At 38.4% G+C, this 24,352-nt stretch overlaps 1 protein-coding gene across 1 annotated transcript; it reads right to left on the bottom strand.

The window, feature by feature from the left end:
- Positions 1 to 138: 138 nt before the first annotated feature.
- On the bottom strand, positions 139 to 24,324 carry uimc1 (ubiquitin interaction motif containing 1). The gene is given in 6 exon segments (NM_001079287.1): positions 139 to 1,538; positions 3,986 to 5,359; positions 7,268 to 7,392; positions 9,844 to 9,925; positions 21,258 to 21,440; positions 24,284 to 24,324. Coding segments are annotated over 5 exon segments (1,719 nt in total). The 5' UTR covers positions 21,342 to 21,440; positions 24,284 to 24,324; the 3' UTR covers positions 139 to 1,484.
- Positions 24,325 to 24,352: the final 28 nt, after the last annotated feature.

Raw genomic sequence — 24,352 nt, 5'->3', positions numbered from 1 at the left:
CAATACTGAATAAAGAACAATGTATCACAATGCACAATGAAATAAAAAATGCCACAGGGGAGTGAAAGTAAAAAAGGAACGGAGCACGATAAAATTTGTATACAGTTTCTAATTTTGTTAATTTTATTTTTTTTTTTATAACTGTTTAGTAAAACATACTGGCATAGATTTTTCTGACCAGGTGGTTATTATCAGAATCTTCTATGCAACTTTCCAATATATATTCATTGACAATATAAGTCAATAGATCCCACTCCTACAGTGATGCTGGGTTCACCATTTCCACTTCCCAATATCATATACAGGTATTCACTGGAGTACCAGTCGGTGCAATCAAAGTTACATTAGAGATGTATAGCACATCGCTAATAAATGTAACTTTGATTACACTGACTGGCACTCCAGTGAATTACTTTACCTGTACAGGTATAGGACCCGTTATCCAGAATGCTCGGGACCAAGGGTTCTCCGGATAAGGGGTCTTTCCGTAATTTGGATCTTCGTACCTTAAGTCTACTAAGAAATCAATAAAACATTAATTAAACCCAATAGGATCATTTTACATCCAGTAAAGATTAATTATATCTTAGTTGGGAACAAATACAAAGCAAAGAAAAGGAAATCAATTTTAAAAATCTGAATTATTTGATTAAAATGGAGTCTATAGGAGACAGGCTTTCCATAATTAGGAGCTTTCTGGATATCGGGTTTCCGGATAACAGATCCCATACCTGTATATGATATTTTTTTATTAAAGGGGTGGTTCACCTTTTTGACACTTTTCAATAACCCCTTATTTAGCTAACATAGGTCACAGATGAATCTTATTAGATGAGTCTAACATGGCCTGACTAGGTCAAGTGATCCCTGCAGTTTTCAGTTATAATGTATATCTACAGAGATGATTCATATACTTCAAAATTAGGCACAGTAGGGTTTGGGAGCATAAATGATAAATCTGTATGATTAATGATATTTTAGATTTTGGAAGAAGCATTTTGCAGACTTTTGGTTAGCGCCCAACATGATCAGTGCACTTCTAACTAGAGTGCCTGGTTTTGGAGAACATACTCAAAAAAAGCAGCATGAGGTGAGACAGATTCTTCGACTTTCTCAAGAAACATGGTGTTCATTTTGTACCATCCCACAGGACATACCCCAGAAATCTCAGAAAAGAGTAAAGGATGTATTGTAACACTTTTCAAGTCCTGATGTTAAGGATCCATATTCTCTCCCTTCCACTGTTCTGGAGGACCCTTACAGTATGTTAAAAAAATCTGTAAATGTACTGCAGGCTTCTAGGGCACAGATTTTCTTTGCTGGAAGTTCTTAGAACATTAGCAAGGCCCCTTTTTGCTTAGAAAACAGCATGGCACGGCTGGACTTCACAGAGCTAGCATTCCGTTTGATGCTCTTTCTTGCAGTATGTGTCTTTTGTAAGCCATCATCATCTATTTATAAAGCACCAACATATTTTGTGGCAACTACAGCGGTAAGCTTGTTGAATGAGAATTATTCATATTGAGAAAAAGTATAAGCTAAAACAAAAGCAAAAAGTGTTTAAATCACTTTACCAAATGGGTTTTGCAAATTACTTTCCTATTGGTACAGGTATGGAATCTATAACAGACAATGATTGGCTTTTCCAGATAAGGGCTTTTTTGTAATATGGATCAGCATTTTTGTAATATCACCATACTTTAAGTCACTAAAAATAGCTAGGTACCATCAAAAAACAGATATGGTTTCATTATTACAGAGAAATAAAATCATTACTAACTAATTTTTTATGTGCTTGCCTTATTCCCTGTCATGTTAACACTAAAAAAATAGAAGAAATAAATATAGTTCTGATTATACAAACCTATCCGGACAATGTGAATTCTATACTCACAGGGTGTTTTGGAGCACCTTGCTTCCCCAGCATTCTGTAACTCTGTAGACAGATGTCAAATACCCCAAATTGCCCCTCCCTCCTTTTTTGATGACCAATTATATGATATTTTTGTTCATGACCATACTCAAGGCCAAAGAAATGAAGATTGTTGGGAGAAAGATGAGATAACTTTATGTATTCTAATTCAAAAGTCCTACTGATGTGCAAATGTGGGACAAATAAGAAAAGGACTTGAGCCAATCTTCATCACTTTTATTATTTCCAAAATGTAATGTAAATAGGCAGGTGATCTATTCTGAATTTTCTGATGTGGCAAAAACAACCAAACATTTTGGAGCTAGAAGAGATGTCACATGGAGAATAAAAGAGCAGATTGTGAAAAAGAGAAGAGATTGCATTAGAAGTACCAAAACTGACCAGTTCACAGAAGATGCCAGGGATACGAGGAGAAACCATACACCTTGTAAGTAGTGGTATAACAATATAGGCAAAAGGTACTGTATATGTTACATTATTCTCTATACATATACAAACGTGTGTGAAGTTATAAAGTCCCCCCTTTTTTTTTTTTTGGAGATGAGCAAACTTTTTGGGGTTTGAACTTCCAAAAATATCACATTAGAGGGTGAGTCAGATACCAAAGTGACTACTACTTTCCTCTGTACACCATGTTTATACATAATTATGGACATGATTCTTTTTGTGTGTTGTATATAAATGGGGGGGTCAATCTAAAAATGTTATATTGCATTAGCGGCAGCTTTATTTCTTTAATTGTCAGTAGTATAAACATAAATCAGCTAATCAGTTATAGATATAGATATTACTTCATACATGACCCTGTTATGCCCCAGCTGTACAGGTATGGGAGCCATTATCCAGAATCCCGTTATCCAGGAAGTTCCAAATTATGGGTCATCTCCCATAGACTCCATTATAAGCAAAGAATCCTCATTTTTACAAATTATTTTATTTTCTTTATCTCTGTAATAATAAAACAGAACCTTGTACTTGCTCCCAACTAAGATATAATTAATTCTATTTAAATTATTTTTTGTAGACTTAAGGTATGAAGATCCAAATTACAGATGGATCCCTTATTCGGAAAACCTCAGGTCCCAAGCATTCTAGATAACAGGTCCTGTATCTGTATTACTGATGATACCATACATACACAGATGCAGATTTTTACATTTTGCAGGTGTTACATGCTTATCAACTATGTTCCTATATGCTCAATCTGGACTAACTGCTAGGTTCCTGAAAAAGAGCAAGTATTTAAGGGGAGTGAGTATTTAAGCTTTAAGACTGTGTTTTAAACAATTGTCTATGTACTGTATTGCAAAATATGCATTTAATACTTAAATGTCAACAATTACATTGAAAATGACACTTGCAAGTCTTACATGTAGAGCAAGACCACCACCTAGAGGATGCAAATATAACTGCGGCCATTCTCAAAGAAACACAATCTAAAATCTGTGTGAAGCTCAAGCATTCAATACACATTGCCTATAATATAGCACTAAGTGCCACAAGGATAGCTGACACACAACATAAAAGCTGTATGGTCTTCTTGTTTTATTTGTACTTAATGGAAAGTATTTTAGATACTTTTTCCCAGCAATGTTACTACAAAAGGGTATGTCAGTGTTGCAGATATGAAGCTATTATTTTAGGAAGGGACCCTGTTAGATAGTGCTATCATTCATCAGCATGGTGCTTAGATGTTACAAAAGCAAAAAAAAAAAAAAAAAAAGCAAACTTCTGTCACTGACTGAAAATGCACAAAAACTGCTATGCTCTTTAAATTTATGAGATACGTTACTTACTACAAGGTATATAAGCAGGCTTGAACTCAAAATAGGCCCTGCCATAGCAAGTACACAAAGGCCCAAACAGCCCCCACCAGCCCACTAAACAGTGACTGTCTATGGCTTCTTACAGCAACCCCTCTGGCATTTGCCAGAATCTACAAATTGCCAGTCCTGGGTATAAGGCATATTGCAGTCCAATGCAGAAAAGCAACAGTCCTTACAATCAATAAATGTATGGGATCAGATGGCTACATACGATATTGTTACTGACCTGTGAGTTATTATCTTGCTCATCCTGTGCAGGAATTGGGCTTTCTTCCTCTAAGCTTTCTGCTGGCTGCCTACTACTGCTTGAAACACACTGGTTCATCGGCTTCTCAGAGTCGACTTCCTCATCATCTACTGGCCTGGGAGAATCTTCATCCTTTAAATCCTCTGATTCTTGGCTTAAACTGTCCTGGCTGTCCGCTTTTCCCCTCTCGGTACGACGTAAAGGTGGAGCAGACAGCTGCACTGGTTCTCCAAAATTCATCTTTCGCAAAAGTTGTCTCTGAGCTTTCTTCAAGCTCTTCTCATACACTTCTAGTTGACAAAGTATTACCCGAGTGTACAGATTTGGGTCCTCCCCTTTTGGGCAAAATGGCACTCCCCAATAATAGTGTACAGTACTGCCACTTTGTCTCTGAGAATCCAGACAGCTATTACTTGCTCCTGTCTGCTCTTCTGTAGTGACCCCATTCAATAATGTATTATTTTCTTTCAACACTTCTGTTGCAGTGTTGCTCTTAAATGGTTCAGCCTGGAGTGAGTTGGGCAACACAGAATAATCTAGTTCAGAACTCTCTGAACAGTGTGAACACTGATCATCTACTTCCTGCTCCTTTGAATCAGAAGTCAGGCTAGCACCTTGAAAGAGTTTGCGAGGCGACAAGCCTAGCCTGCGAGGTAGCTGTTTAGGAAAGACAGGGCTTAATGTAAGTGCTTTATGAGGCAACATGGAAACAAAGTTACTGCTGTTACTAGGACAAGATGATGCCATCCCACTTTCCATATCTGAAAAGGGATCTCTACACTTTGGTGACAATATTACACTAGAGCTTTCCACAATATCCTGACTTAGACGCATCAGCAGCACTACTGGACTTTTGTGTCTACTTTGACTAGAAACTGTAGAATACTGGGTGAGAGCCTCACCAACCTCTTCTGTGACAAAAGTTGCTGAAGTGGTAAAATCCTCCGTGTTCATTTCTTGCGTTGAGCTCAAGGGAGTTTCAGAAACTGTAAAGGTTTGGGAAAGATGTCCCTCTTCAACAACATCTCCTGTGACAACTGGCCTTTCTGTGGAATGTGCTTCCTTGTTCATCTGTTGCTCTGCAGCACCGCTGGGTAACTCAAAAAGGGCAGATACCTGGGAAAAGGACTTCTCTTCAGCATGTTCTTGCAATTTAACAGGTTCATTAGTGGAAAGTGTCTCTTTATATACCTGCTGTACAGTTATGTTGTTGGGTGGTTCAGATAGGGAACAGTTCTGGGATATGGGATGCTTTTCAGAACAGTCTTCTGCGGCAAGCGTTCTATTAGTGGAATGTAAGGTGTTGGTGTTTTGCTGTGTGGTTGTGTTGCAAGGCTCAGAAACTGTGCAGCTCTGAAAATTAGATAAACAAGTAGAATTTCAACAAAATATATGGTAAATGTAGTGTATGTTTTTTTTTAAGTCATATAAAAGTTTCTAAATATAAGGAAACCAGTCATTCCCTGCTGAGAAAAACTGAAATAGGTCTCTTTTTACGAACTTGCTATTTGCAGGTTAGGTTGGTGAACAAAGTAGGAAGCGACAAAAAAATACATACCTGACAGAGTTCATCTACATCAAGGTGCAAAATTTGTCCAGAGTTTATAAATGATCCCCATTGTATTTTAACCCCATTCACTGCCATACGGTTCAAAATTCAGCCCATACAATTTTTCAACATTTTGCATTTTCACTAAACAGTTTGATACTCAATAAGCATAGGATTTATCAAAGTATGTGGCAGGCAGAGAGCCCAAAAAGATATTTATGTCATGGCTGACACTATAAGTATTGCAAACACAACACACTGCCTGAATTTTAGGTGTCATAAAAGCCCTTTAATAGTAAGCCAAGCACAATATCCAAATATTTTTTTTGGGATTTAATATAAGTAGATAAGTCTTTCTACTGAATGCATGCATTACTAACTTGCAATCTGTGGTCTTTATGAAATTTCTTTAAAAAAAAAAAAAAAAAGTCTCAAAGCATTAACTTTTACCGCATGTAATCATCCTCAAAAATCATATGATCACAAGTATATGTATGGCACCAGTCCTCTAAAATTGAAAACAAAGCTGTAAGGCATGTAGAGGTACACATAACTGGGCACACACACTTTTTACAGGTGAATAAAGTAATGAAGAACAGTGCAAACTACAATATAAGTTTATAAAAATCCAAAGCGCAAAAAAAAAAAAAATTATTGTTGTGGGACCCAGTTACTTCTAGACATACTACTGCCTCGGCACAACACTTCTCTTACTCGTCTACTAACACAGCTGCAGATATAAATGTGTGAATGACAAGAGCAACCAGTCAAATATTTATTTATATTCCAAATGCCCTAGGCTGATCAAAATATATTGATGGTTGATATTATGGGTGACTAGACCTAATTAAATTGGTCTGGTAACCCATACCATCAAGCAGCAATATTTTTATCCGCCTAGGGCAGTTAGTTTATAATATGTAAAATAATTGAGCACTTATCTCAATTTTAATGGAGCCTGTATATCAGGGGTCCCCAAATTTTCTTACAAATGAGCCGCAGTCAAATTTAAAAAGACCTGGAGAGCAACACAAGCATCATAAAAGTTCATGGAGGTGCCACATAAGGGCTAAGATTGGCTATAAGGTAGCCTCTATGCACACTATCAGCTTACAGGGGGCTTTATTTGGTAGTAAATCTTGTTTTTATTCAACCAAAACTTGCCTCCAAGCCAGGAATTCAAAAATAACTACCTGGTTTAGGGGCACTGAGAGCAACATCCAAGGGGTTGGTGGCCACTGGTTGGTGATCACTGCTGTATATCAAAATGTACTATGCTGGAGAAGTCACACAACTGGTATACCAATGATAACCTTTGTGGCCAATATATATGTTGCTTACATTTATATGAATGCTATAATAAAGAATAAAACAGTCACACTGGCTTACCACACAACAAATTTAACACAAACTGCTGTTCTGTGTGCTAAGCTGTATGCTCTTACCTCAAAATTCTAAAGTCTGTTAGTGCTGAAAAAGATGGCTGTACAAAATATGCAAACAGCATATTTTAATGTCTTCTTACCATAAACCAATGTTGTCACATTAAAAAAAAACAAATTTTGAGTCTTAGTGCTTTGAAATGGAAACATCACAAAGAAAAAAATTCAGAGCAGGATTTGTTATTCAGTAATACTTGAGTTGTTCAAGTGTCGGAATGTATTTGTAAGGTGTTCTATATGTAGCAACATAATATTAAGGAAAACATTTACATGTAGACTTTCTTCAATAGCCTTTCTCAAGAGTTCATCCTCTTCTTCTTGACTATAATTTACATGGTTGGCTTCCTGCTCACTCATCCTCACTGCAAGGGCCAGCTGTTCTTCCTCAGTCATCTCTGCAAATCAACAACAACAAATATTTTAGTCTTTGCATACTAGTTTTTCTTCATTTATCCTGTGGCCAAAAAAAAAAAAAAAACCAGCATAATTAAAATAATTATTTTTATTTTAAGGATCAATGAAAGAAAAAAAATTTGCCACTTTCCCGGCATTGGTATGTGGTGAAGACACTTCAAAATGCATAGTGGTGGATAAAAAAAAATATTTTTTTTTTAAGGTACCCAGGTATGGCATGGAGTGCACCTCTTATGATGCTTTTAGCTAGGCTAATGTAACATAACTATTTTCTTTTACTTCATTTGTTCAAGTATCTTGTACGTAATACTTTCTACTGTAGCATACGGTTAATCCACACTGATCAAAAAAAACAAATCACAAAACAATCTATTTTTTTATTTTTAAATTTTTAAAGAACAAAGAAAACCGCAGAGTCTTTTCCAGGGGTTAGGTAGCATTAAAAAGAGTGCATACGCATTTACCAATCATCCCAAACATGCAGACTTCCCCCTGTGGTACTATAACAATCCAGAATTTTTTCAAGACTTGGCTAACATCACATTCTGCTACAGCCAGCGCTCCCCAAGTTAAAATAATACTCAGTGTATGTGCAGAAGAGTAAAATATTGCATGTGCAAAAGGGACACCAGGGACAGTTAAGGTGGAGGTATGACACTCCCCATTTTTCCCAGAATACAAGCACTGGCCACAGAGTTTTTCTTTTTAGTACTGTAAAGGAATACTGTCATGGGAAAACATGTTTTTTTGTTTTTTAAACACCTCAGTTAATAAAGCTTCTCCAGTAGAATCCTGCATTGAAATCTGTTTTTTAAAAGCGCAAACAGATTTTTTTATATTTAATTTTGAAATTTCACATTGGGATAGCCATATTCCTAATTTCCCAGGGTGCCATGGCCATGTGACCTGAACATAGTCTTTTTTACCCCTAGCAACTTCCAGTTTTCTGAATTTCCACAACACTATCAAACATGAACGCATTTGCACACAATCAAAATATGCTGATAGGGTGCATAGCTACAAGGAGTGAGTATTACAGCAAAATCATTTGTAAACAGCATCCATGCATTCTAGCACTTTGCCCTTGCGTTTATAATTGCGCCCTCAAAGACCAGTTACCATAATTAATCAGTAGAATACAACTGTTACTGCACCAGGATTAATCATACATCTGGGATAACAAAAATATAATACATGTATGGGAGCCATTATCCGGAAACCCATTAACCAGTAGGTTCTGAAGTACAGAAAGGCAATCTCCTATTATTAAATGATTTAATTTTTCCTCTATTGTAGCTTGTACAGGTATAGGATCCCTTATCCGGAAACACGTTATCCAAAAGGCCATTGCCCATAGACTCCATTATAAGCAAATAATCATAATTTTTATAAATGATTTCATTTTTCTCTGTAATAATAAAACAGGACGTTGTACTTGATCCCTACTAAGATATAATTAGTCTTTATTGGAGGCAAAACAAACCTACTGGGTTTATTCAATATTTAAATGATGTTTAGCAGTTTTAAGTTGTGGAGATCCAAATTACGGAAAGATCCCTTATCCGGAATATCCCAGGTCCCAAGCATTCTGGATAACAGGTCCCATACCTGTACGTCATCTCAACTAAGATACAATTAATCTTTATTGGACGCAACACAATCCTATGGGGTTTAATTGACGTTTAAATGATTTTTCAAAAGACTTAAGGTATCGAGATCTATATTACAAATGATCCCTTATCCGGAATCCCTTATCCAGGTCCTGAGCATTATTGATAACAGGTCCTATACCTGTACCAGATCATGGTGATATACATTTGATGCAGGTTATTATACTGAATTAACGCAACCCATGTACACATTGAAAAAGTACTTGGCACAACCCATTGCCCATTATTCTGATATTCCAGGGACTATTAGCTTTTTGCAATTTAAATTAAGCAGATTGGACTAAGGAGTTAGTTGTGCGCAGGAAGTACTTGTATATGTTAATGCTGCTTTGTCCAGGGTAGGTGACAAAAACATGGCTTGAACTTTTAACAGTTTAAACATTGGTTAATTCAATTGTGGCTTTCACAATTTTCAACTCATTCAGAAAAAACAAAAGAGAGGAAGGCTAGGGTGCCCCAGTGTTAAGTTGGTAAGCAGGTTAGGAACTGGCTTTTATACCCTCACATTAGGGATGTGAGCAAATATGGTGGGGGATAAATTGTTTTTTGTAGGGTAAGGGCTAGTAATTGTGATAAGGATTTCTAGGGAACTGTCATAATTGGTTGAAGGTTTAAATGATCACTAAGGGGGTGATATGGAAGGTGCCTACCAATCTCCAGCAAGCCCGCTCCTATGTTCTAGACTGGATAAGATTGGGGTTATGTACTACAAATGTACTTTTGGTTAGTTATTACAATAAGATGTATTTAACTCTCACTTACGTGCTATTTTCCTCTTTACAGATGTCCTTCTTCCATCTGGCTGGGCTATGTTTTTCCCAAATCTAATCACCTCCTTTTCTTCCTGTTAACAAGACAAATATAGTAAACACATGTAATAAATCCTAAATGACCAAAGTAACATATATAAATATATTTATTTATTTTTTTTTTTTTTCCAAAAATGTTTGTCTCAGTGGGAATTGTCTGTTTGATGGCAGATATATAGCACTCAGGCTGAGGCACTGGCTCCTTTAAATCTCCAGGGCAAGAGAGGCTAGTACCCTGGAGCATGGCTAGAGAACGCTAAAGCCAATTAAGGAACACCTGAAGCACTTACGGGGAGCCTGGGTGTGCAGCAGGAGTTGAGTAACTTAGAGAGGCTGTGAGGGGAAGACTGCTCTGAAAGCCAAGTTCCCCTGACTCTGGGACTCCAGCTTGTATACCCCTTGTTGCAACTACCTGCTGGTGAGACTTTATTTTGTTGAACTTTTTCCTTTCAAACATGAGACTGAGACTGTGTTATATGTTATTTTGCTGTGGAAAATAAAGCACAGACAGGAGCCTGATAATTTTTGTTGCAAACCAGAGTTGCCTGTCTCATCTGTGAAGCCCAGATTCCCATCCGCTACCAGCTGCTACCAGCTAAATCCCCACAATATACAATATATATTATATTTATTTTATATTAAAAAGCATGCGATAAATAAGTACCGATTCATCAAATTCATTTTGCATGTGTTAAGACGCATATCGCAAAGCGATTGTGTTAATTAGCGAATAGAAATAGTACTAACGCATGATTCACAAACACATATGAAGCATTAAACGCGCAAAATATCGTTTTAATCTGTGCGAATATTAACACCTACTTGGGGTAGGCGGTACTTAAAGGAACAGTAACATCAAAAAATTAAAGTGTTTTAAAGTAATTAAAATATAATGTGTTGTTGCTCTGCAAAAAACTGGTGTTTTTGCTATAGAAAAGCTACTATATAAATAAGCTGCTGTGTAGCCATGGGGGCAGCCATTCAAGCTGGAAAAAAGGAGAAAAGGCACAGGTTACATAGCAGATAACTAGTAGATAAGCCCCATATAATGGGGGTTTATCTGTTATCTGCTAAGTAACCTGTGCCTTTTCTCCTTTGAATGGCTGCCCCCATGGCTATACAGCAGCTAACTTATATAAACTATAGTAGTCTTTTTGAGGCAAACACACCAGTTGTAGAAATGCAGGGCAACAGTACATTATATTGTTATTACTTTTATACACTTTCATTTTTTGGTGTTACTGTTCCTTTAAACAACATTGCGGTTCATGAGTGCTTGGCAACACAACAGTGATAACATTTTTAACGCATGCTATAAATAGCACTCATTTTATTGACCTTTAGTGATTTTTAATTTCTGTGTTTCTGTGACAAAAAGTCACGTGATTTTCTGAATTTTGATTTGGTTTGGCCAGAAGCACGGATTCGTCCTAATCCTGCTGAAAAAGGCAGAACCTTGGCCGAGTCCCAAACCAAATCATGGATTCGGTGCATCCCCAAGTTTTTACTTTGCCTCTGGATTTGTCATATGGAAATTGAAGGGAAGTATGTATAATTATATTCATGTTACAGTTATTTAACACTTCCCTTGCTGCTAGCCACTAAGGACATGTTACAGGCTTCCAAATTAGAGAGATGATCAAAGAAAAGACAATTTGAAAACACAATTAGTAAACCTTCTGCAGCTCTGGAATATCCAAGAAAGCAATAAGGTTTTCATTCTCACATCTTTCCACAGCTGACCTTCAAGCTAGGCCCCCTACAGCAAGGTGGTCAAATTTGTGCCCATTCTTTGCTTTGGTTCTGGCAAGTTTGATAAGAGAACTGAGCGACTGCAAACCTCTAAGCCTTTCAAAGAATCCTTAACTGGATTTGAGTCTGGAATTTTAAAAGGCTGCTGAAGAACATTAATTCTCTCTTCAATCAATCATTGCAATATGAGCTTTGCTTTGTGCTGAGGGTCAGTGACCTGCTGAAGTGTGAATTTTCCCATGAGTATTAAAAACGCAGACATGTTTTCAACAAAGATTTGACTGCGCTATGTACATCCTATTGCTTCGCGTTCCTCTGGCTAAAGCCTTAGAAGCATCATACAGGTGCCCCTCTTGCTCATCATTTTAATCATGTTACACAAGACCTCCATGTTTGTTTTTTTTGTAAATAATATTCCAGTTTTTACAGTACAGTAGATTTGCATGTTCTAATTTAATGTAGAATTGGACTGCTTTTCACTATGGTCTACAACCCTAGTCATTTTTTGCTTAATATGCAATAGTATATTTTTGTAGTTTGCGGCAGATAAGGTATTTAAAGCCTTTTTTTAACTGTTTGGACAGTGTATTTAGGCTTGCACGAGATGGAATAACAAGGTCAACAGTTTTTACCTTACGTTAGTGGCACACATTTGTTCAACTGGTGTGAGCTACATTTGCTGTACTTCTCCGGCAATAGTGCAAAAAATGTGATTTTTGCTATTTACCAATGACCCCACAGACACTAGCACTGGTGTGGTTGCATTTTTATTCATTTATCGACACTAGGCAAATTTGCACATGGGAAGTAACCTATGGCAACTAATCAAATTGTTGAATTTACTGTTCTACCTGCAGCTAACTCGAAAAAAAGCAAATCAGTGAATTTTACTATTTGTACATGTATACCCAGTTTTAATTTCAAGTACCTACAATTTCACAAGACAAAACAGGCAAGGGTGAGATCCAGCATATCTCTTATTCATTTAATCCACCCCTTGAGTGAGGCATTTTGTAGCAACATTTTTCCTAAAAACAAAATGCGATGCATAATGCCAGGAATTGTCTCAAATTACTTCCCATTATAGTTAAGGGGTGCTCCAACAAAAACTGTTACTATGTTTGTATGAAATGTAATTTAAACCAACTTTCCTACACACGGTTAATGGCAATAGTTTTAGCATAGGGGCACAAGTAGCTGAAGAGGCAAATGCCTAGGGCGCCTCCCCTAGTCTGTGCACCTAGCTGGCATGTCCTGGTTTACAACCACAGACTAAGTATTTCGGACCACAAAGCCATGGAAAAACACTGTACTTTAGTAGTCAATGCAGATATAAAGATTACACAAACAGTGCCATCTTGAGGTAATAGCAAGGTGAGAAAAAAAGGTTTTCCCATCTGGCAATCTGATTAGAATTCACTCCATCTTCTCTCTGCTCCGCACACTTCTCATTTCTTAAATGGCACAGCTGCCTTCCTGTGTTTATCATTTAATGAATAAGGAATTTAATAATTGCTGCTGCAGACCATTAAAATGCTAACGCAGCTTACATAGTCTATGCATTTTCTGCCTAAAAAAATCCCAAGTGCTCCTTTAACACATTTAAAATGCATAGCAGTTTCTCTTCTGCCGTATATCAGCTCAAGTCCTGTAGGACTCCAGCTATAAACGGCAAAGATTTCAAAAACTGCAATTTTTAATCATCTGTGTCGACAGAGATGCAATAGGTGCTTAAAGCGATACACACTGCCAGGCAGATACGGCAGGATTTTGTTCAGGCCATTTCAGGAGATTACGCACGTGGCTTGAGTAGAAATGGTCCCCGAGAGGAGCTGTTTGTGGATTCTGAGCAATATATGTGGAGTGTCAGAAATCCCAACTCTCTCCTACATCTTTTGTGTGAATAAAGGCAGATAATATGATCCCAAGTGCCTACTGTATCCTACCACCTTTATTCCACGAAGAAAGGGTTAGCTGCTATAACTCTTGACTATAAATGAGCTGATCTACATCTTTTTTTGCACAGTTGCACCTACAGTATTTCTTTAAACATGGCTGATTTTATGATGTTTCCTGCTGGTTATAATTCATCTCTGCAGTTTTTGCATTGCTTTCCATGAGAAACTCAAACTTTATGCAAATAACTAAGATTTCCAGAATATGATGACACTATTTTTGTGACACTTCTGCGAAAGAAAGATTTCAAACTGAGTAAAGTATCAGGATACCATATTTCAAGAAACATATTATACACAGAGAGAAAATACCTATGGTAAACACTCTGCTTCACTAGTTTGCCAATAAATACCCAGGATGCTGCCAATTACCAGCAGAACTGCTCTGCACTTGAGTACTAAGTACTAAGTGTTAAATTTGAGCATGAGCATGAGCCTGAAATTGGCCAGATCTCGATCGGCCAGGTTAGAAAATCTGGTCGGATCGGGGACCGCATCGGCTCGTTGATGCGGTCCCCGATCCGACTGCCCCATTGCCGCCCACATAATCCGATCGTTTGGCCCCAGGGCCAAACGATTGGATTATTTTTTTTTTAACCTAAATGCTCCCCGATATCGCCCACCCGTAGGTGGGGATATCGGGGGAAGATCCGCTCGCTTGGCGACATCGCCAAGCGAGCGGATCTGCTCGTGTATGGCCACCTTTAGTCTGTTATAATGAAAAGGCCTAGAAACTGCAGGGAAATTAGTAGGCAAACGTATTACAACATTATGGCTGTGTGACATTTGCTTCAACAAGGTCTTCTCCATATTTTGTAGTCTGGAGGAAGTGCACTAATTTGAAAACTTCCTATAAAAATCTCTCTGTCTTTGGTCTGCTAATGATAAAATAAAGTTCTACATGCTTGACTCCAGATATAACAAGATAAAATGTTTTGCCAACCCTAACTATGGAAGCCTTACATCCTATAGTCATTTAGCCTTCCTGAGCTATGTGTACTTACAGATGGCATACAGATGGCATAAGCAGACTTTAGAGGAAGAGAACACCTTTTCCCAGTGGATAAATAGAATTCCAGGTGTTCCATGTTATGCTAGTCGTTTCAATACAATATTTAACACAAGTTAAGTTTCAGTTCAGTTTCATCAAGCAAAAGACACAAATATGTTACCAGTAATGCTGACTGACAATCATATCTAGGAGAAACTGGTGGATTATAACTATTAATGCTGGGGCTTAATGAGCCACACCCAAACTTCTGTGCTGCTATTGTTACTTTTAGTTTGTTTTTTGCAGCAAATCTCACTTTTTGGTGTTGGAATTTACTAGTTCTTATCCACTCCGTAGTAAGACAGCAGATATACATTGTTTTTAAGGGTAATGGCCCCCTGTATGTTCTAGAATTTAACTGTGTAACCAAACTGGAATATATACAGTGGTGTGAAAAACTATTTGCCCCCTTCCTGATTTCTTATTCTTTTGCATGTTTGTCACACAAAATGTTTCTGATCATCAAACACATTTAACTATTAGTCAAAGATAACACAAGTAAACACAAAATGCAGTTTTTAAATGAGGGTTTTTATTATTTAGGGAGTAAAAAAATCCAAACCTACATGGCCCTGTGTGAAAAAGTAATTGCCCCCTGAACCTAATAACTGCTTGGGCCACCCTTAGCAGCAATAACTGCAATCAAGCGTTTGCGATAACTTGCAACGAGTCTTTTACAGCGCTCTGGAGGAATTTTGGCCCACTCATCTTTGCAGAATTGTTGTAATTCAGCTTTATTTGAGGGTTTTCTAGCATGAACCGCCTTTTTAAGGTCATGCCACAACATCTCAATAGGATTCAGGTCAGGACTTTGACTAGGCCACTCCAAAGTCTTCATTTTGTTTTTCTTCAGCCATTCAGAGGTGGATTTGCTGTTGTGTTTTGGGTCATTGTCCTGCTGCAGCACCCAAGATCGCTTCAGCTTGAGTTGACGAACAGATGGCCGGACATTCTCCTTCAGGATTTTTTGGTAGACAGTAGAATTCATGGTTCCATCTATCACAGCAAGCCTTCCAGGTCCTGAAGCAGCAAAACAACCCCAGACCATCACACTACCACCACCATATTTTACTGTTGGTATGATGTTCTTTTACTGAAATGCTGTGTTACTTTTACGCCAGATGTAACGGGACACACACCTTCCAAAAAGTTCAACTTTTGTCTCGTCGGTCCACAAGGTATTTTCCCAAAAGTCTTGGCAATCATTGAGATGTTTTTTAGCAAAATTGAGACGAGCCTTAATGTTCTTTTTGCTTAAAAGTGGTTTGCGCCTTGGAAATCTGCCATGCAGGCCGTTTTTGCCCAGTCTCTTTCTTATGGTGGAGTCGTGAACACTGACCTTAATTGAGGCAAGTGAGGCCTGCAGTTCTTTAGATGTTGTCCTGGGGTCTTTTGTGGCCTCTCGGATGAGTTGTCTCTGCGCTCTTGGGGTAATTTTGGTCGGCCGGCCACTCCTGGGAAGGTTCACCACTGTTCCATGTTTTTGCCATTTGTGGATAATGGCTCTCACTGTGGTTCGCTGGAGTCCCAAAGCTTTAGAAATGGCTTTATAACCTTTACCAGACTGATAGATCTCAATTACTTTTGTTCTCATTTGTTCCTGAATTTCTTTGGATCTTGGCATGATGTCTAGCTTTTGAGGTGCTTTTGGTCTACTTCTCTGTGTCAGGTAGCTCCTATTTAAGTGATTTCTTGATTGAAACAGGTGTGGCAGTAATCAGGGCTGGGGGTGACTACAGAAATTGAACTCAGGTGTGCTAACCCCACAGTTAAGTTATTTTTTAACAAGGGCCATGTAGATTTGGAGTTTTTTTTTCTCCCTTAATAACGTAAACCTTCATTTAAAAACTGCATTTTGTGTTCAATTATGTTATCTTTGACTAATAGTTAACGGTTTTTGATGAACAGAAACATTTAAGTGTGACAAACATGCAAAAGAATAAGAAATCAGGAAGGGGGCAAATAGTTTTTCACACCACTGTATATCAGTAAATATTGTCCTTTTACATGCTCCCTCAGAGATCACATGACCAGAAAGTATGAATCACGAGTATGATTTGCGACAATTCGCATTAAATACGAAAATTTCTGATGTGCAGTCGCGTCATGCTTGTATGAAAGTATTGTGGTCCGATCCAAAAGTTACGAAATTTTCGTATCCGATTGTTGGTAAACAGTGCAAAAAACTTTCTGACTTTGAAACTTCTGTGCATGTTTTTGGAAGTTTCCCATAGGACTCAATGGCACTCTGCAGTTCCAACCTGGCCCACGGAAAGTCGCGATACTGAAACTTGAATGAATTCCAAAAAAGCGCAGAAAATACGCACAGTTCTTAAACATGAAAAAAAATACAATTTTTTTGTATTCGGACTCAATAGTACATTGATGAATGTGCCCCTAATTGTAACAGTAAAAGGTGTGACAGTAAAAGACAGAACTTTTTCCATTAATTGGTTGATGTGACCTAACTGTGTGCACTGTGAATCTTATGATCCCAGGGAGTGGGACTTAGTACATAAAAATGGCAATTTTCTATTTACAATTACCCAATGGCACACACTACTAAAAATGTATATTTTTATGCAAATGGTTTATTTAGATGAAGCAGTGTTTGTGCTTCACAGCTACTAAATGGGACTACTGGGTAAATCTCATTCTTAAGGTGCACACACAAGTTGCTTTATCTCTATCCCTGATAATTGATAATTGCTAGTTTTGCTGTATGTGCTAAGAAAGTACTAAATTGGACTTGTTTTGTTCCCAGGTGCCTATAAAATGCCATGTGCACCCTACAACAAAGATGTCAGGTGTATATTAAAACCACAAAATTCCAATTAATAACTGTTTAACACAACTTTAGCAACTTTAACTGAACATCTTTCATAGAGCTATTGAATCCAATGCTAGGTGTATTACACTGATTATGCAGGCTAACTAATCTAATTATTTCACATCCTTTCACATGCCATCAGAAGTCTTGAACTTAATTAAGCATTAAACTGCCTTGTTAACAAATACACGTGTGGGAAAATGACAGCACAAAACAATTCACTGTGAAAAATGTTAACAGGCCATACAGGAACAGTATTTCCTTGATTCCTCAAAGTCAGGTATATAGAAGATAATATTCCCCTCCTTTTTGTAATTAATAAAGATATTTGAAGTCACCTAGAAATTCCATCACCATACAGAACCACAAGGCTGCAGGCTCAGCGCTTTTATAAAGATTGTGTGACTTAAGGAGGCCATACACTGTAAGATCTGCTTGCTTGGCGAGGTTAAGCAGATCTTCTCCCGATATGCCCACCTATGGGTGGGTGATATTGGGTAAATTCGATCATTTGGCCCTAGGACCAAATGATCAAGTTAAAATGGCAGGCATAGGCGCCGTTGGTTCAGGGACCACATCAACGAGCCAATGCAATCCCTGAGCTGACGGAAAAATCAAACCTGCCCGATTGAGATCTGGCCTATTTCAGGCCAAATGTTGGTCTGGGAGGCCCGTCGTTGTGCCCATATACGGGCGGATAAGCTGATGCTGGGGAGGATGCTGGAGGATGCTGGAAGGGAGCTGGAGGATGCTGGGGGATGCTATGGGGGAGCTGTGGGATGCTGGGGAGGATGCTACAGTGGGGTGCGGGCCATAGTATGAGGACACTGGGGGAGGACCAGCAATGTTTTAGGGGGTCCCTGCCCTGGCACCAATGCAAAACATAACCTCTGGCTACCAATGTTTTAGGGGGCCCCCTGGCTACCATTGTCTGTGTGTCCTTTGTACTAATGGGAGGGGTCACTGGGGGAGGGGCCATTGGGGGGTGGGCGTAGGAGGAGGGGGGGGGCAGAAAATTTTGTTGCGAGGGGCCCCAGCAAAGTATGACTTCTCGTTCTCTATTCACCTTGTCCTCTACTTGCACTGCTTGTGAGATCTCAAGGTGAGAAAGAATGTTGCCAGGCTATTTTGTACATCAATTTGCAAAAGCAGTTCCTGCATTTCCACATACACATTAATATAAACAAATAACCCTATTTATAGTAACATTATCAATAGCACTTTTAATCACCTGCCTCCAAACCCCAAAAAGTCTAAAATTAACACATGAATGAAAGGGGGAGAAATACTGTAAATGACATTCAACACAAATACAAACAATTTTGGAGAGTATGTAGTTATTTTAATAGGCTATAAAGTATGCATAACTATGCCTGCTGTTATTCATAAATAATGTGCTATTTTTTCCTAACTTGGGAGATGTAAATAACTAAGCTAGGAAGAGCTGTCAAATACTCAGCTATGATTGCTAAAGCAGGCATAATTAACTGCTTATTTGACATGGAAAAAAACAAGTGTTCAGATTAATGAAAATTATTCAGGTTAATGTTATTGACAATAGAAAGTTGTGGAAACAAAATTTTAAGTGTCGTTATTGCCTCCTAGTATATTTTAGCACCACAACAACTGTAACGCATATAAAGACCTGCTTTTGTGTGTGAAATACAGTTTGTATGGTGGGAAAGAATGGGAAACCAGCATGAGAGAATCTACTTGTACTGCACACTATAAAGGGGCAAATGTATCAAAATGTGAGATTAGAGCTCACCACAGAAAAAATCACCCACTGTCTATTCATTCCTGTGGGATTTTTAGAAGCGTATGTATTATATAATTTGTATAAAATACATCTGCATTTATACCCTATAGCATAAAATTTCCATCCCCACTAAAGTTAAATACAGGGTGCAGTTTTTCTAAATAATGTAACCAATAAAATATGTAATCTCATAAGCTACTGCTTATGGTTAGATGGGAGAAAAAATATATGTATGGGCAAGATCACTGTTTCCTGAATTTACTGTAAGATGAAAGCTGACAGCAACATAGTAACTTCCATGGGAAAAAAACAATATGGGGAGGGAGCTGGGAACCCCTGCAGTCACTTGGGTGGGCAGGTGACACAGAAGAAAGGTGGTTACTTTATTGTATCCATGCTAAACCAAAAAACTACAGCCTTGAAAATGAGCACAAAATTGAATTAGTGACTCTGATGTCAACAGAAGCTTAATGTCATGCTTTATACAGGTGGAATGTATGGCAAACTGCTGTATACGAGGCCAGCACGCAAAAATAAATAACCTTAAAGGAAAGAGAAAGAAAGGTAAAACCTAAGTAAGCTTTACCAGAAAGGTCTATGTAAATACAGCCATAAGCACTCACAGAAACCCTGCACTGACTTCTCTGTAAAAAGATTATGCACAGTTGTGTCCATGTTTATGACTCAAGTGCAATTGCTTCAAGAGAATTGCCTGCATGTGTCCACAATGACGCTAGAATTCTGGGGGAAAAAAACGCAGCTTTGTGGGGAAAACAAAATAAGTGCTCTTGAAATTGCACTTTACTCACTGTGTGTGCTGATGTAAATGAGCCCTAGTGTCTTGTTATGCAACATTCTTTTCAAGAATGTTTAACAGGGCTAATTTTAACAATGTTTAACAGCACTATTTATTCTTCCTTGAACGTTAAAAAGGCTATACACAGCTTGATGCATGTTGTTGTCCTTAAAATTTTGATTTATACAACCTGCACAGTGACTCAGTAATTAGAACTACTGGTTTACAGTGCTTAGCTATGGAGTTCAGTGCCAACCTGGATGATATCTACAATTAGTTTGTATGGTCTCCCCATGTCTGTAAGCTCTTCCTGAGTAATAGCTCCTCTTACACTCTAAAAAACATACAGGCATGTTCATTTTATTTTGGATAAGAATGACCCTAGTTGATATTGTAAGAATAGGACTTGATATTGTTAGCTCCACTGGGATTCGAACTTGTGTTTGGATAAATCTGCCCCTGAGTGTTCCATGTAATTGTAAAAAAGTTAAAGCTTCTGTGATAAAGCCATTACATGTCTGCATACTGTTAAGAGTTCACTAATATACTTAACAAACAAAATATCTCTTTCTTTGTACAGGTATGGCATCCGTTATCTGGAAACCCGTTATCCAGAAAGATTTTCTCACATTTTAATCAAATAAATCAGATTTTTAAAACCGATTCCCTTTTTCTCTGTAATAATACAACAGTACCTAATGTGAAGTAAGTGTGACTGAGTAAATATTTGATTAGGTGAGCCAAAAGTGTGGCGTTTTTACTAAACAATAGGAGGACTATTGGGCAGTATGCTTTTTAAATTTTGACTTGCATTCTCCTTTAAGGTATGGAGATCCAAATTACGGAAAGATCCCTTATCCAGAATACCCTTGGTCCCAAGCATTCTGGATAAGAGGTTCTATACCTGTATTTAATCACAAGTTATTACACCAGTCATGTAGCTTTATAAGGACCCATACATGAAGTGACACCTGCTGGCCATAAGTGTAGAATTTCTACAGGTGTATATTCACCACCCAAGTCTTTAACAAAAATTTTACATTGCAATATTGTCCCATATTAGAACTTTTTGCATAAGGTATAAGAGATATACTGTATAGGTTATAGTGCAATATCAATTTAGCAGTAACAAAAGCAGAGTAAATTAACTGAAATGCATTATGATTCAGTTACAATCATAAATTTAGGTCTTCCAGTTATCACAAACATTGTCAGCATACACACCTCTCCCTCGCTATCAGAGATGACAATAAAGTGATCCCGGATGGCTCGCCTCTTCTCAGAGCAGTTCTGGCCTCTGCACCCCATGCTGGAATTTTCAGGTCTCTCCTCTTCATTAGACAGGGAAGGTGGTTCACTTTCATCAAAGTGGCTCTTTCTTCTCTTGCGAGGAGGCATTTTCACGAGCTAAAGAAGAAAGCGAAGATCAGAGAGGTTTGATTAGAGAGCTGCTTTCTCTGTTCCCAAAAGAAATCTTGGAAGCACCCCAGAGATTATTTTATTTACAGTTCTGAAGAAGAGAGCTTCGCAGATCAACAGACTAAGCATGATTATTTTCATACATTACTAGAAGTGAATCCTGCTTAAATGCATAAAGCTTGGCTCCTAAGAAAACTGCAATAGTGTTTCCTGTGTGTGATTGTTTTAAGTTATATTTTACATCATTCGAATGAGCCCCAATCTCAGTGATCCTTCCAGTCCATGATACCAGTCCCAGACTCTAAGCTGACTCATTGAGCCTGCTGTATAGGCACCAAGCAGGAGTGTTACAAAGACTTGCTATGCCAGAGTACCAATGTAAATGTTATCTCCAACCTATTGCAAGGCATGCAGTGTGGCATCTTGGCAGTCATTCTCAGTAAAAAAAGGGATGCAGAATTCTGGCTCTGGGAAGTACAGATAGCTTGAGGAAGGAAAGCATAGTGAACCCAGCCACCATCTTAGCTAAGTTTCTCAATTATTGTATTGCACCACCCTGGGCTGGCGCATGCTACCTAAAATTAAAGGAGAACTAAACCCTAAAAATGAATATGGCTAGAAATGCCATAATTTATCTAATAAACCGACTGCACTGGCTTAACGTTTCAGCATCTCTATAGTAGTAATGATATAGGTCTCTAAAGTTGTCACAGGAGCTCCTCATCTTGGATTCTGTTAGAACCAGTGCACATACTCAGTGAGCTCTGAGCAGCTGTTGAGAAGCCAAGTTTAGGGGTTGTTGCAAATTATCAAGCAGAACATGAAGTTTGCCTGTCATATAAATTGATACTACAGGGCGGATTATTCAATTCTGATGCAATTTCACTGGTTTCCGATCTGTCATGTTATGTGAATCTGAATGAATTACTAATCAGGCTTTTTACTGTTACATTTATACTCTATTTATGCAGTATATTTTGAGTCAGCCCCTAGCTCAGTAACTGAAAGCAGCACAGAGCATGTGCAGGGCAGAAAGGAAGATGGGGAGCTACTGGGGGCATCATTGATCTTCAGGTTTACCTCATGCACTTTTTTGACACAGTCCATGGGAAAAAAGTGCATGAGGTTAACATGGAGATTGTGTCCTATAGAGATGCACCTAACCCCCCAGAAGGATTTGGCCGAATCCCAAACCGAATCCTAATTTGCATATGCTGATTAGGATCGGAAGGAGCTAAAACATTTTTTCCCTGCCCTTTTAACCCTTTCTGAATTCTAATTAGCATATGCTAATTGATGCTAATTAGGATTCGGTCTGGCCAGGACCCCGGATTCGGCTGAAATTGAATCCTTAAAAGAAGCCTGGATTCAGCCAAATCCCAAACCAAATCCGGGATTCGGTGCATCCCCAGTGTCCTATGACGTTACATCTCTATTCACATGCATACCCAAGACCGAGGCAATTAAAACAGCGAGGAAACGGCTGAAACAAGACAACACCAGCAGCAGAACAAAGCTGAATCTAGAACAAGTTTGTACTTTACTGGACCTATGTCTCAATCCCACTTTCTTCAAGCCCAAGTTCATTCTATTTTATTTTTTTTCTTTGAGGGGAAGAATCGAGTGTGGAAAAAACTATTGCACCAGATGGAAACCCACAAAGACACAGGAAGAACAATCTGTCATATTTGATATAGTTTTATTTTTCCTCAGTGGGTACGAGATTCAGCTGTTAATGATGTTTCTGGCCCTTCTTCCTATTAAAGGAACAGTGACACCAAAAAATGAAAGTGTTTTAAAGTAATTAAAATATAATGTACAGTTGCCCTGCGCTGGTAAAACTGGTAAGTTTGCAACAGAAACGCTACTATAGTTTATATAAATGAGCTGCTATGTCGACACGGGGGCAGCCATTGAAGCTGGGAAAAAGGAGAACAGGCACATAGCAGATAACAGATAAGCTTTGTAGAATATAATGGGGTTTTATCTGTTATCTGCTAAGTAACCTGTGCCTTTTCTCCTGTAAATGGCTGCCCCCATGGCTACACAGAAGCTTTATTATATAAACTATAGTAGTCTTTCTAAGGAAAACACACCAGTTGTACCAGTACAGGGCAGCATTACATTATATAGTAATTACTTTTATACACTTTCATTTTTTGGTGTTACAGTCCCTTTAAGGTCACAGATCCTAAGTTGGAATCCTGAGCGAAGCAATATTTAAAAACCAGGACCCGACCCAGACCCGCAACCCGACTCGACCCACATGTGTACATGTTCATGCCTACGTTTTCTTTTTTGTTTTGTTTTTTTACAGGTAACCCCTTGATACACAACCGACTGCAGGACCTACACTGTGTAGCCTCCTTCCCCTCCCCCCCCCATCATTTACCTTTTCTTTGGTAAAAATAGGCATGAGGTGCAGCACAATTGTAAACTGAGCCAAAAATCTGGTTAATAAACAGTAAGAGGGCTTCTGGCAAGGTACACTCTGACATGTCAACACACATAAATGATTCAGTGGCCGCCCTAATTTGACGCCCTCACCCGGTCACCCGCAGTAACGCAACGTATTAATAATGAATATTGCCCCCACAGTTGAGAAGACCTAAAAGCCACCCGAAAACCACATTAGATACAGTCAGCATTGGGCAGAAGTGGGAGCCCGCCAAGGTGGCGTCTCTGTTCGCCTCATTACAGAAGCGCTTGTGTCACTCGGTGCCCATTCTTCCACTTAATATCGAGGGCAGTTTTATATATTATGACAAAGCGTTGTGACTTCTGTACCAAAACCATTCTTCCCGGCACAGATAAATACGACTTTGGGTTACCTATTTTAACTTCTCCCGCAGCCTGAAATACACCAATCGCGAATAAGTTTCATCGGCCTGGATTGTTCC

This window comes from Xenopus tropicalis, chromosome 3 (genome assembly GCF_000004195.4).
Source record: "Xenopus tropicalis strain Nigerian chromosome 3, UCB_Xtro_10.0, whole genome shotgun sequence".
Taxonomy (NCBI): Eukaryota; Metazoa; Chordata; class Amphibia; order Anura; family Pipidae; genus Xenopus; species Xenopus tropicalis.
The sequence above is the reverse complement of the archived record's forward strand: the minus strand, read 5'-3'. Positions and strand labels throughout refer to the sequence as shown.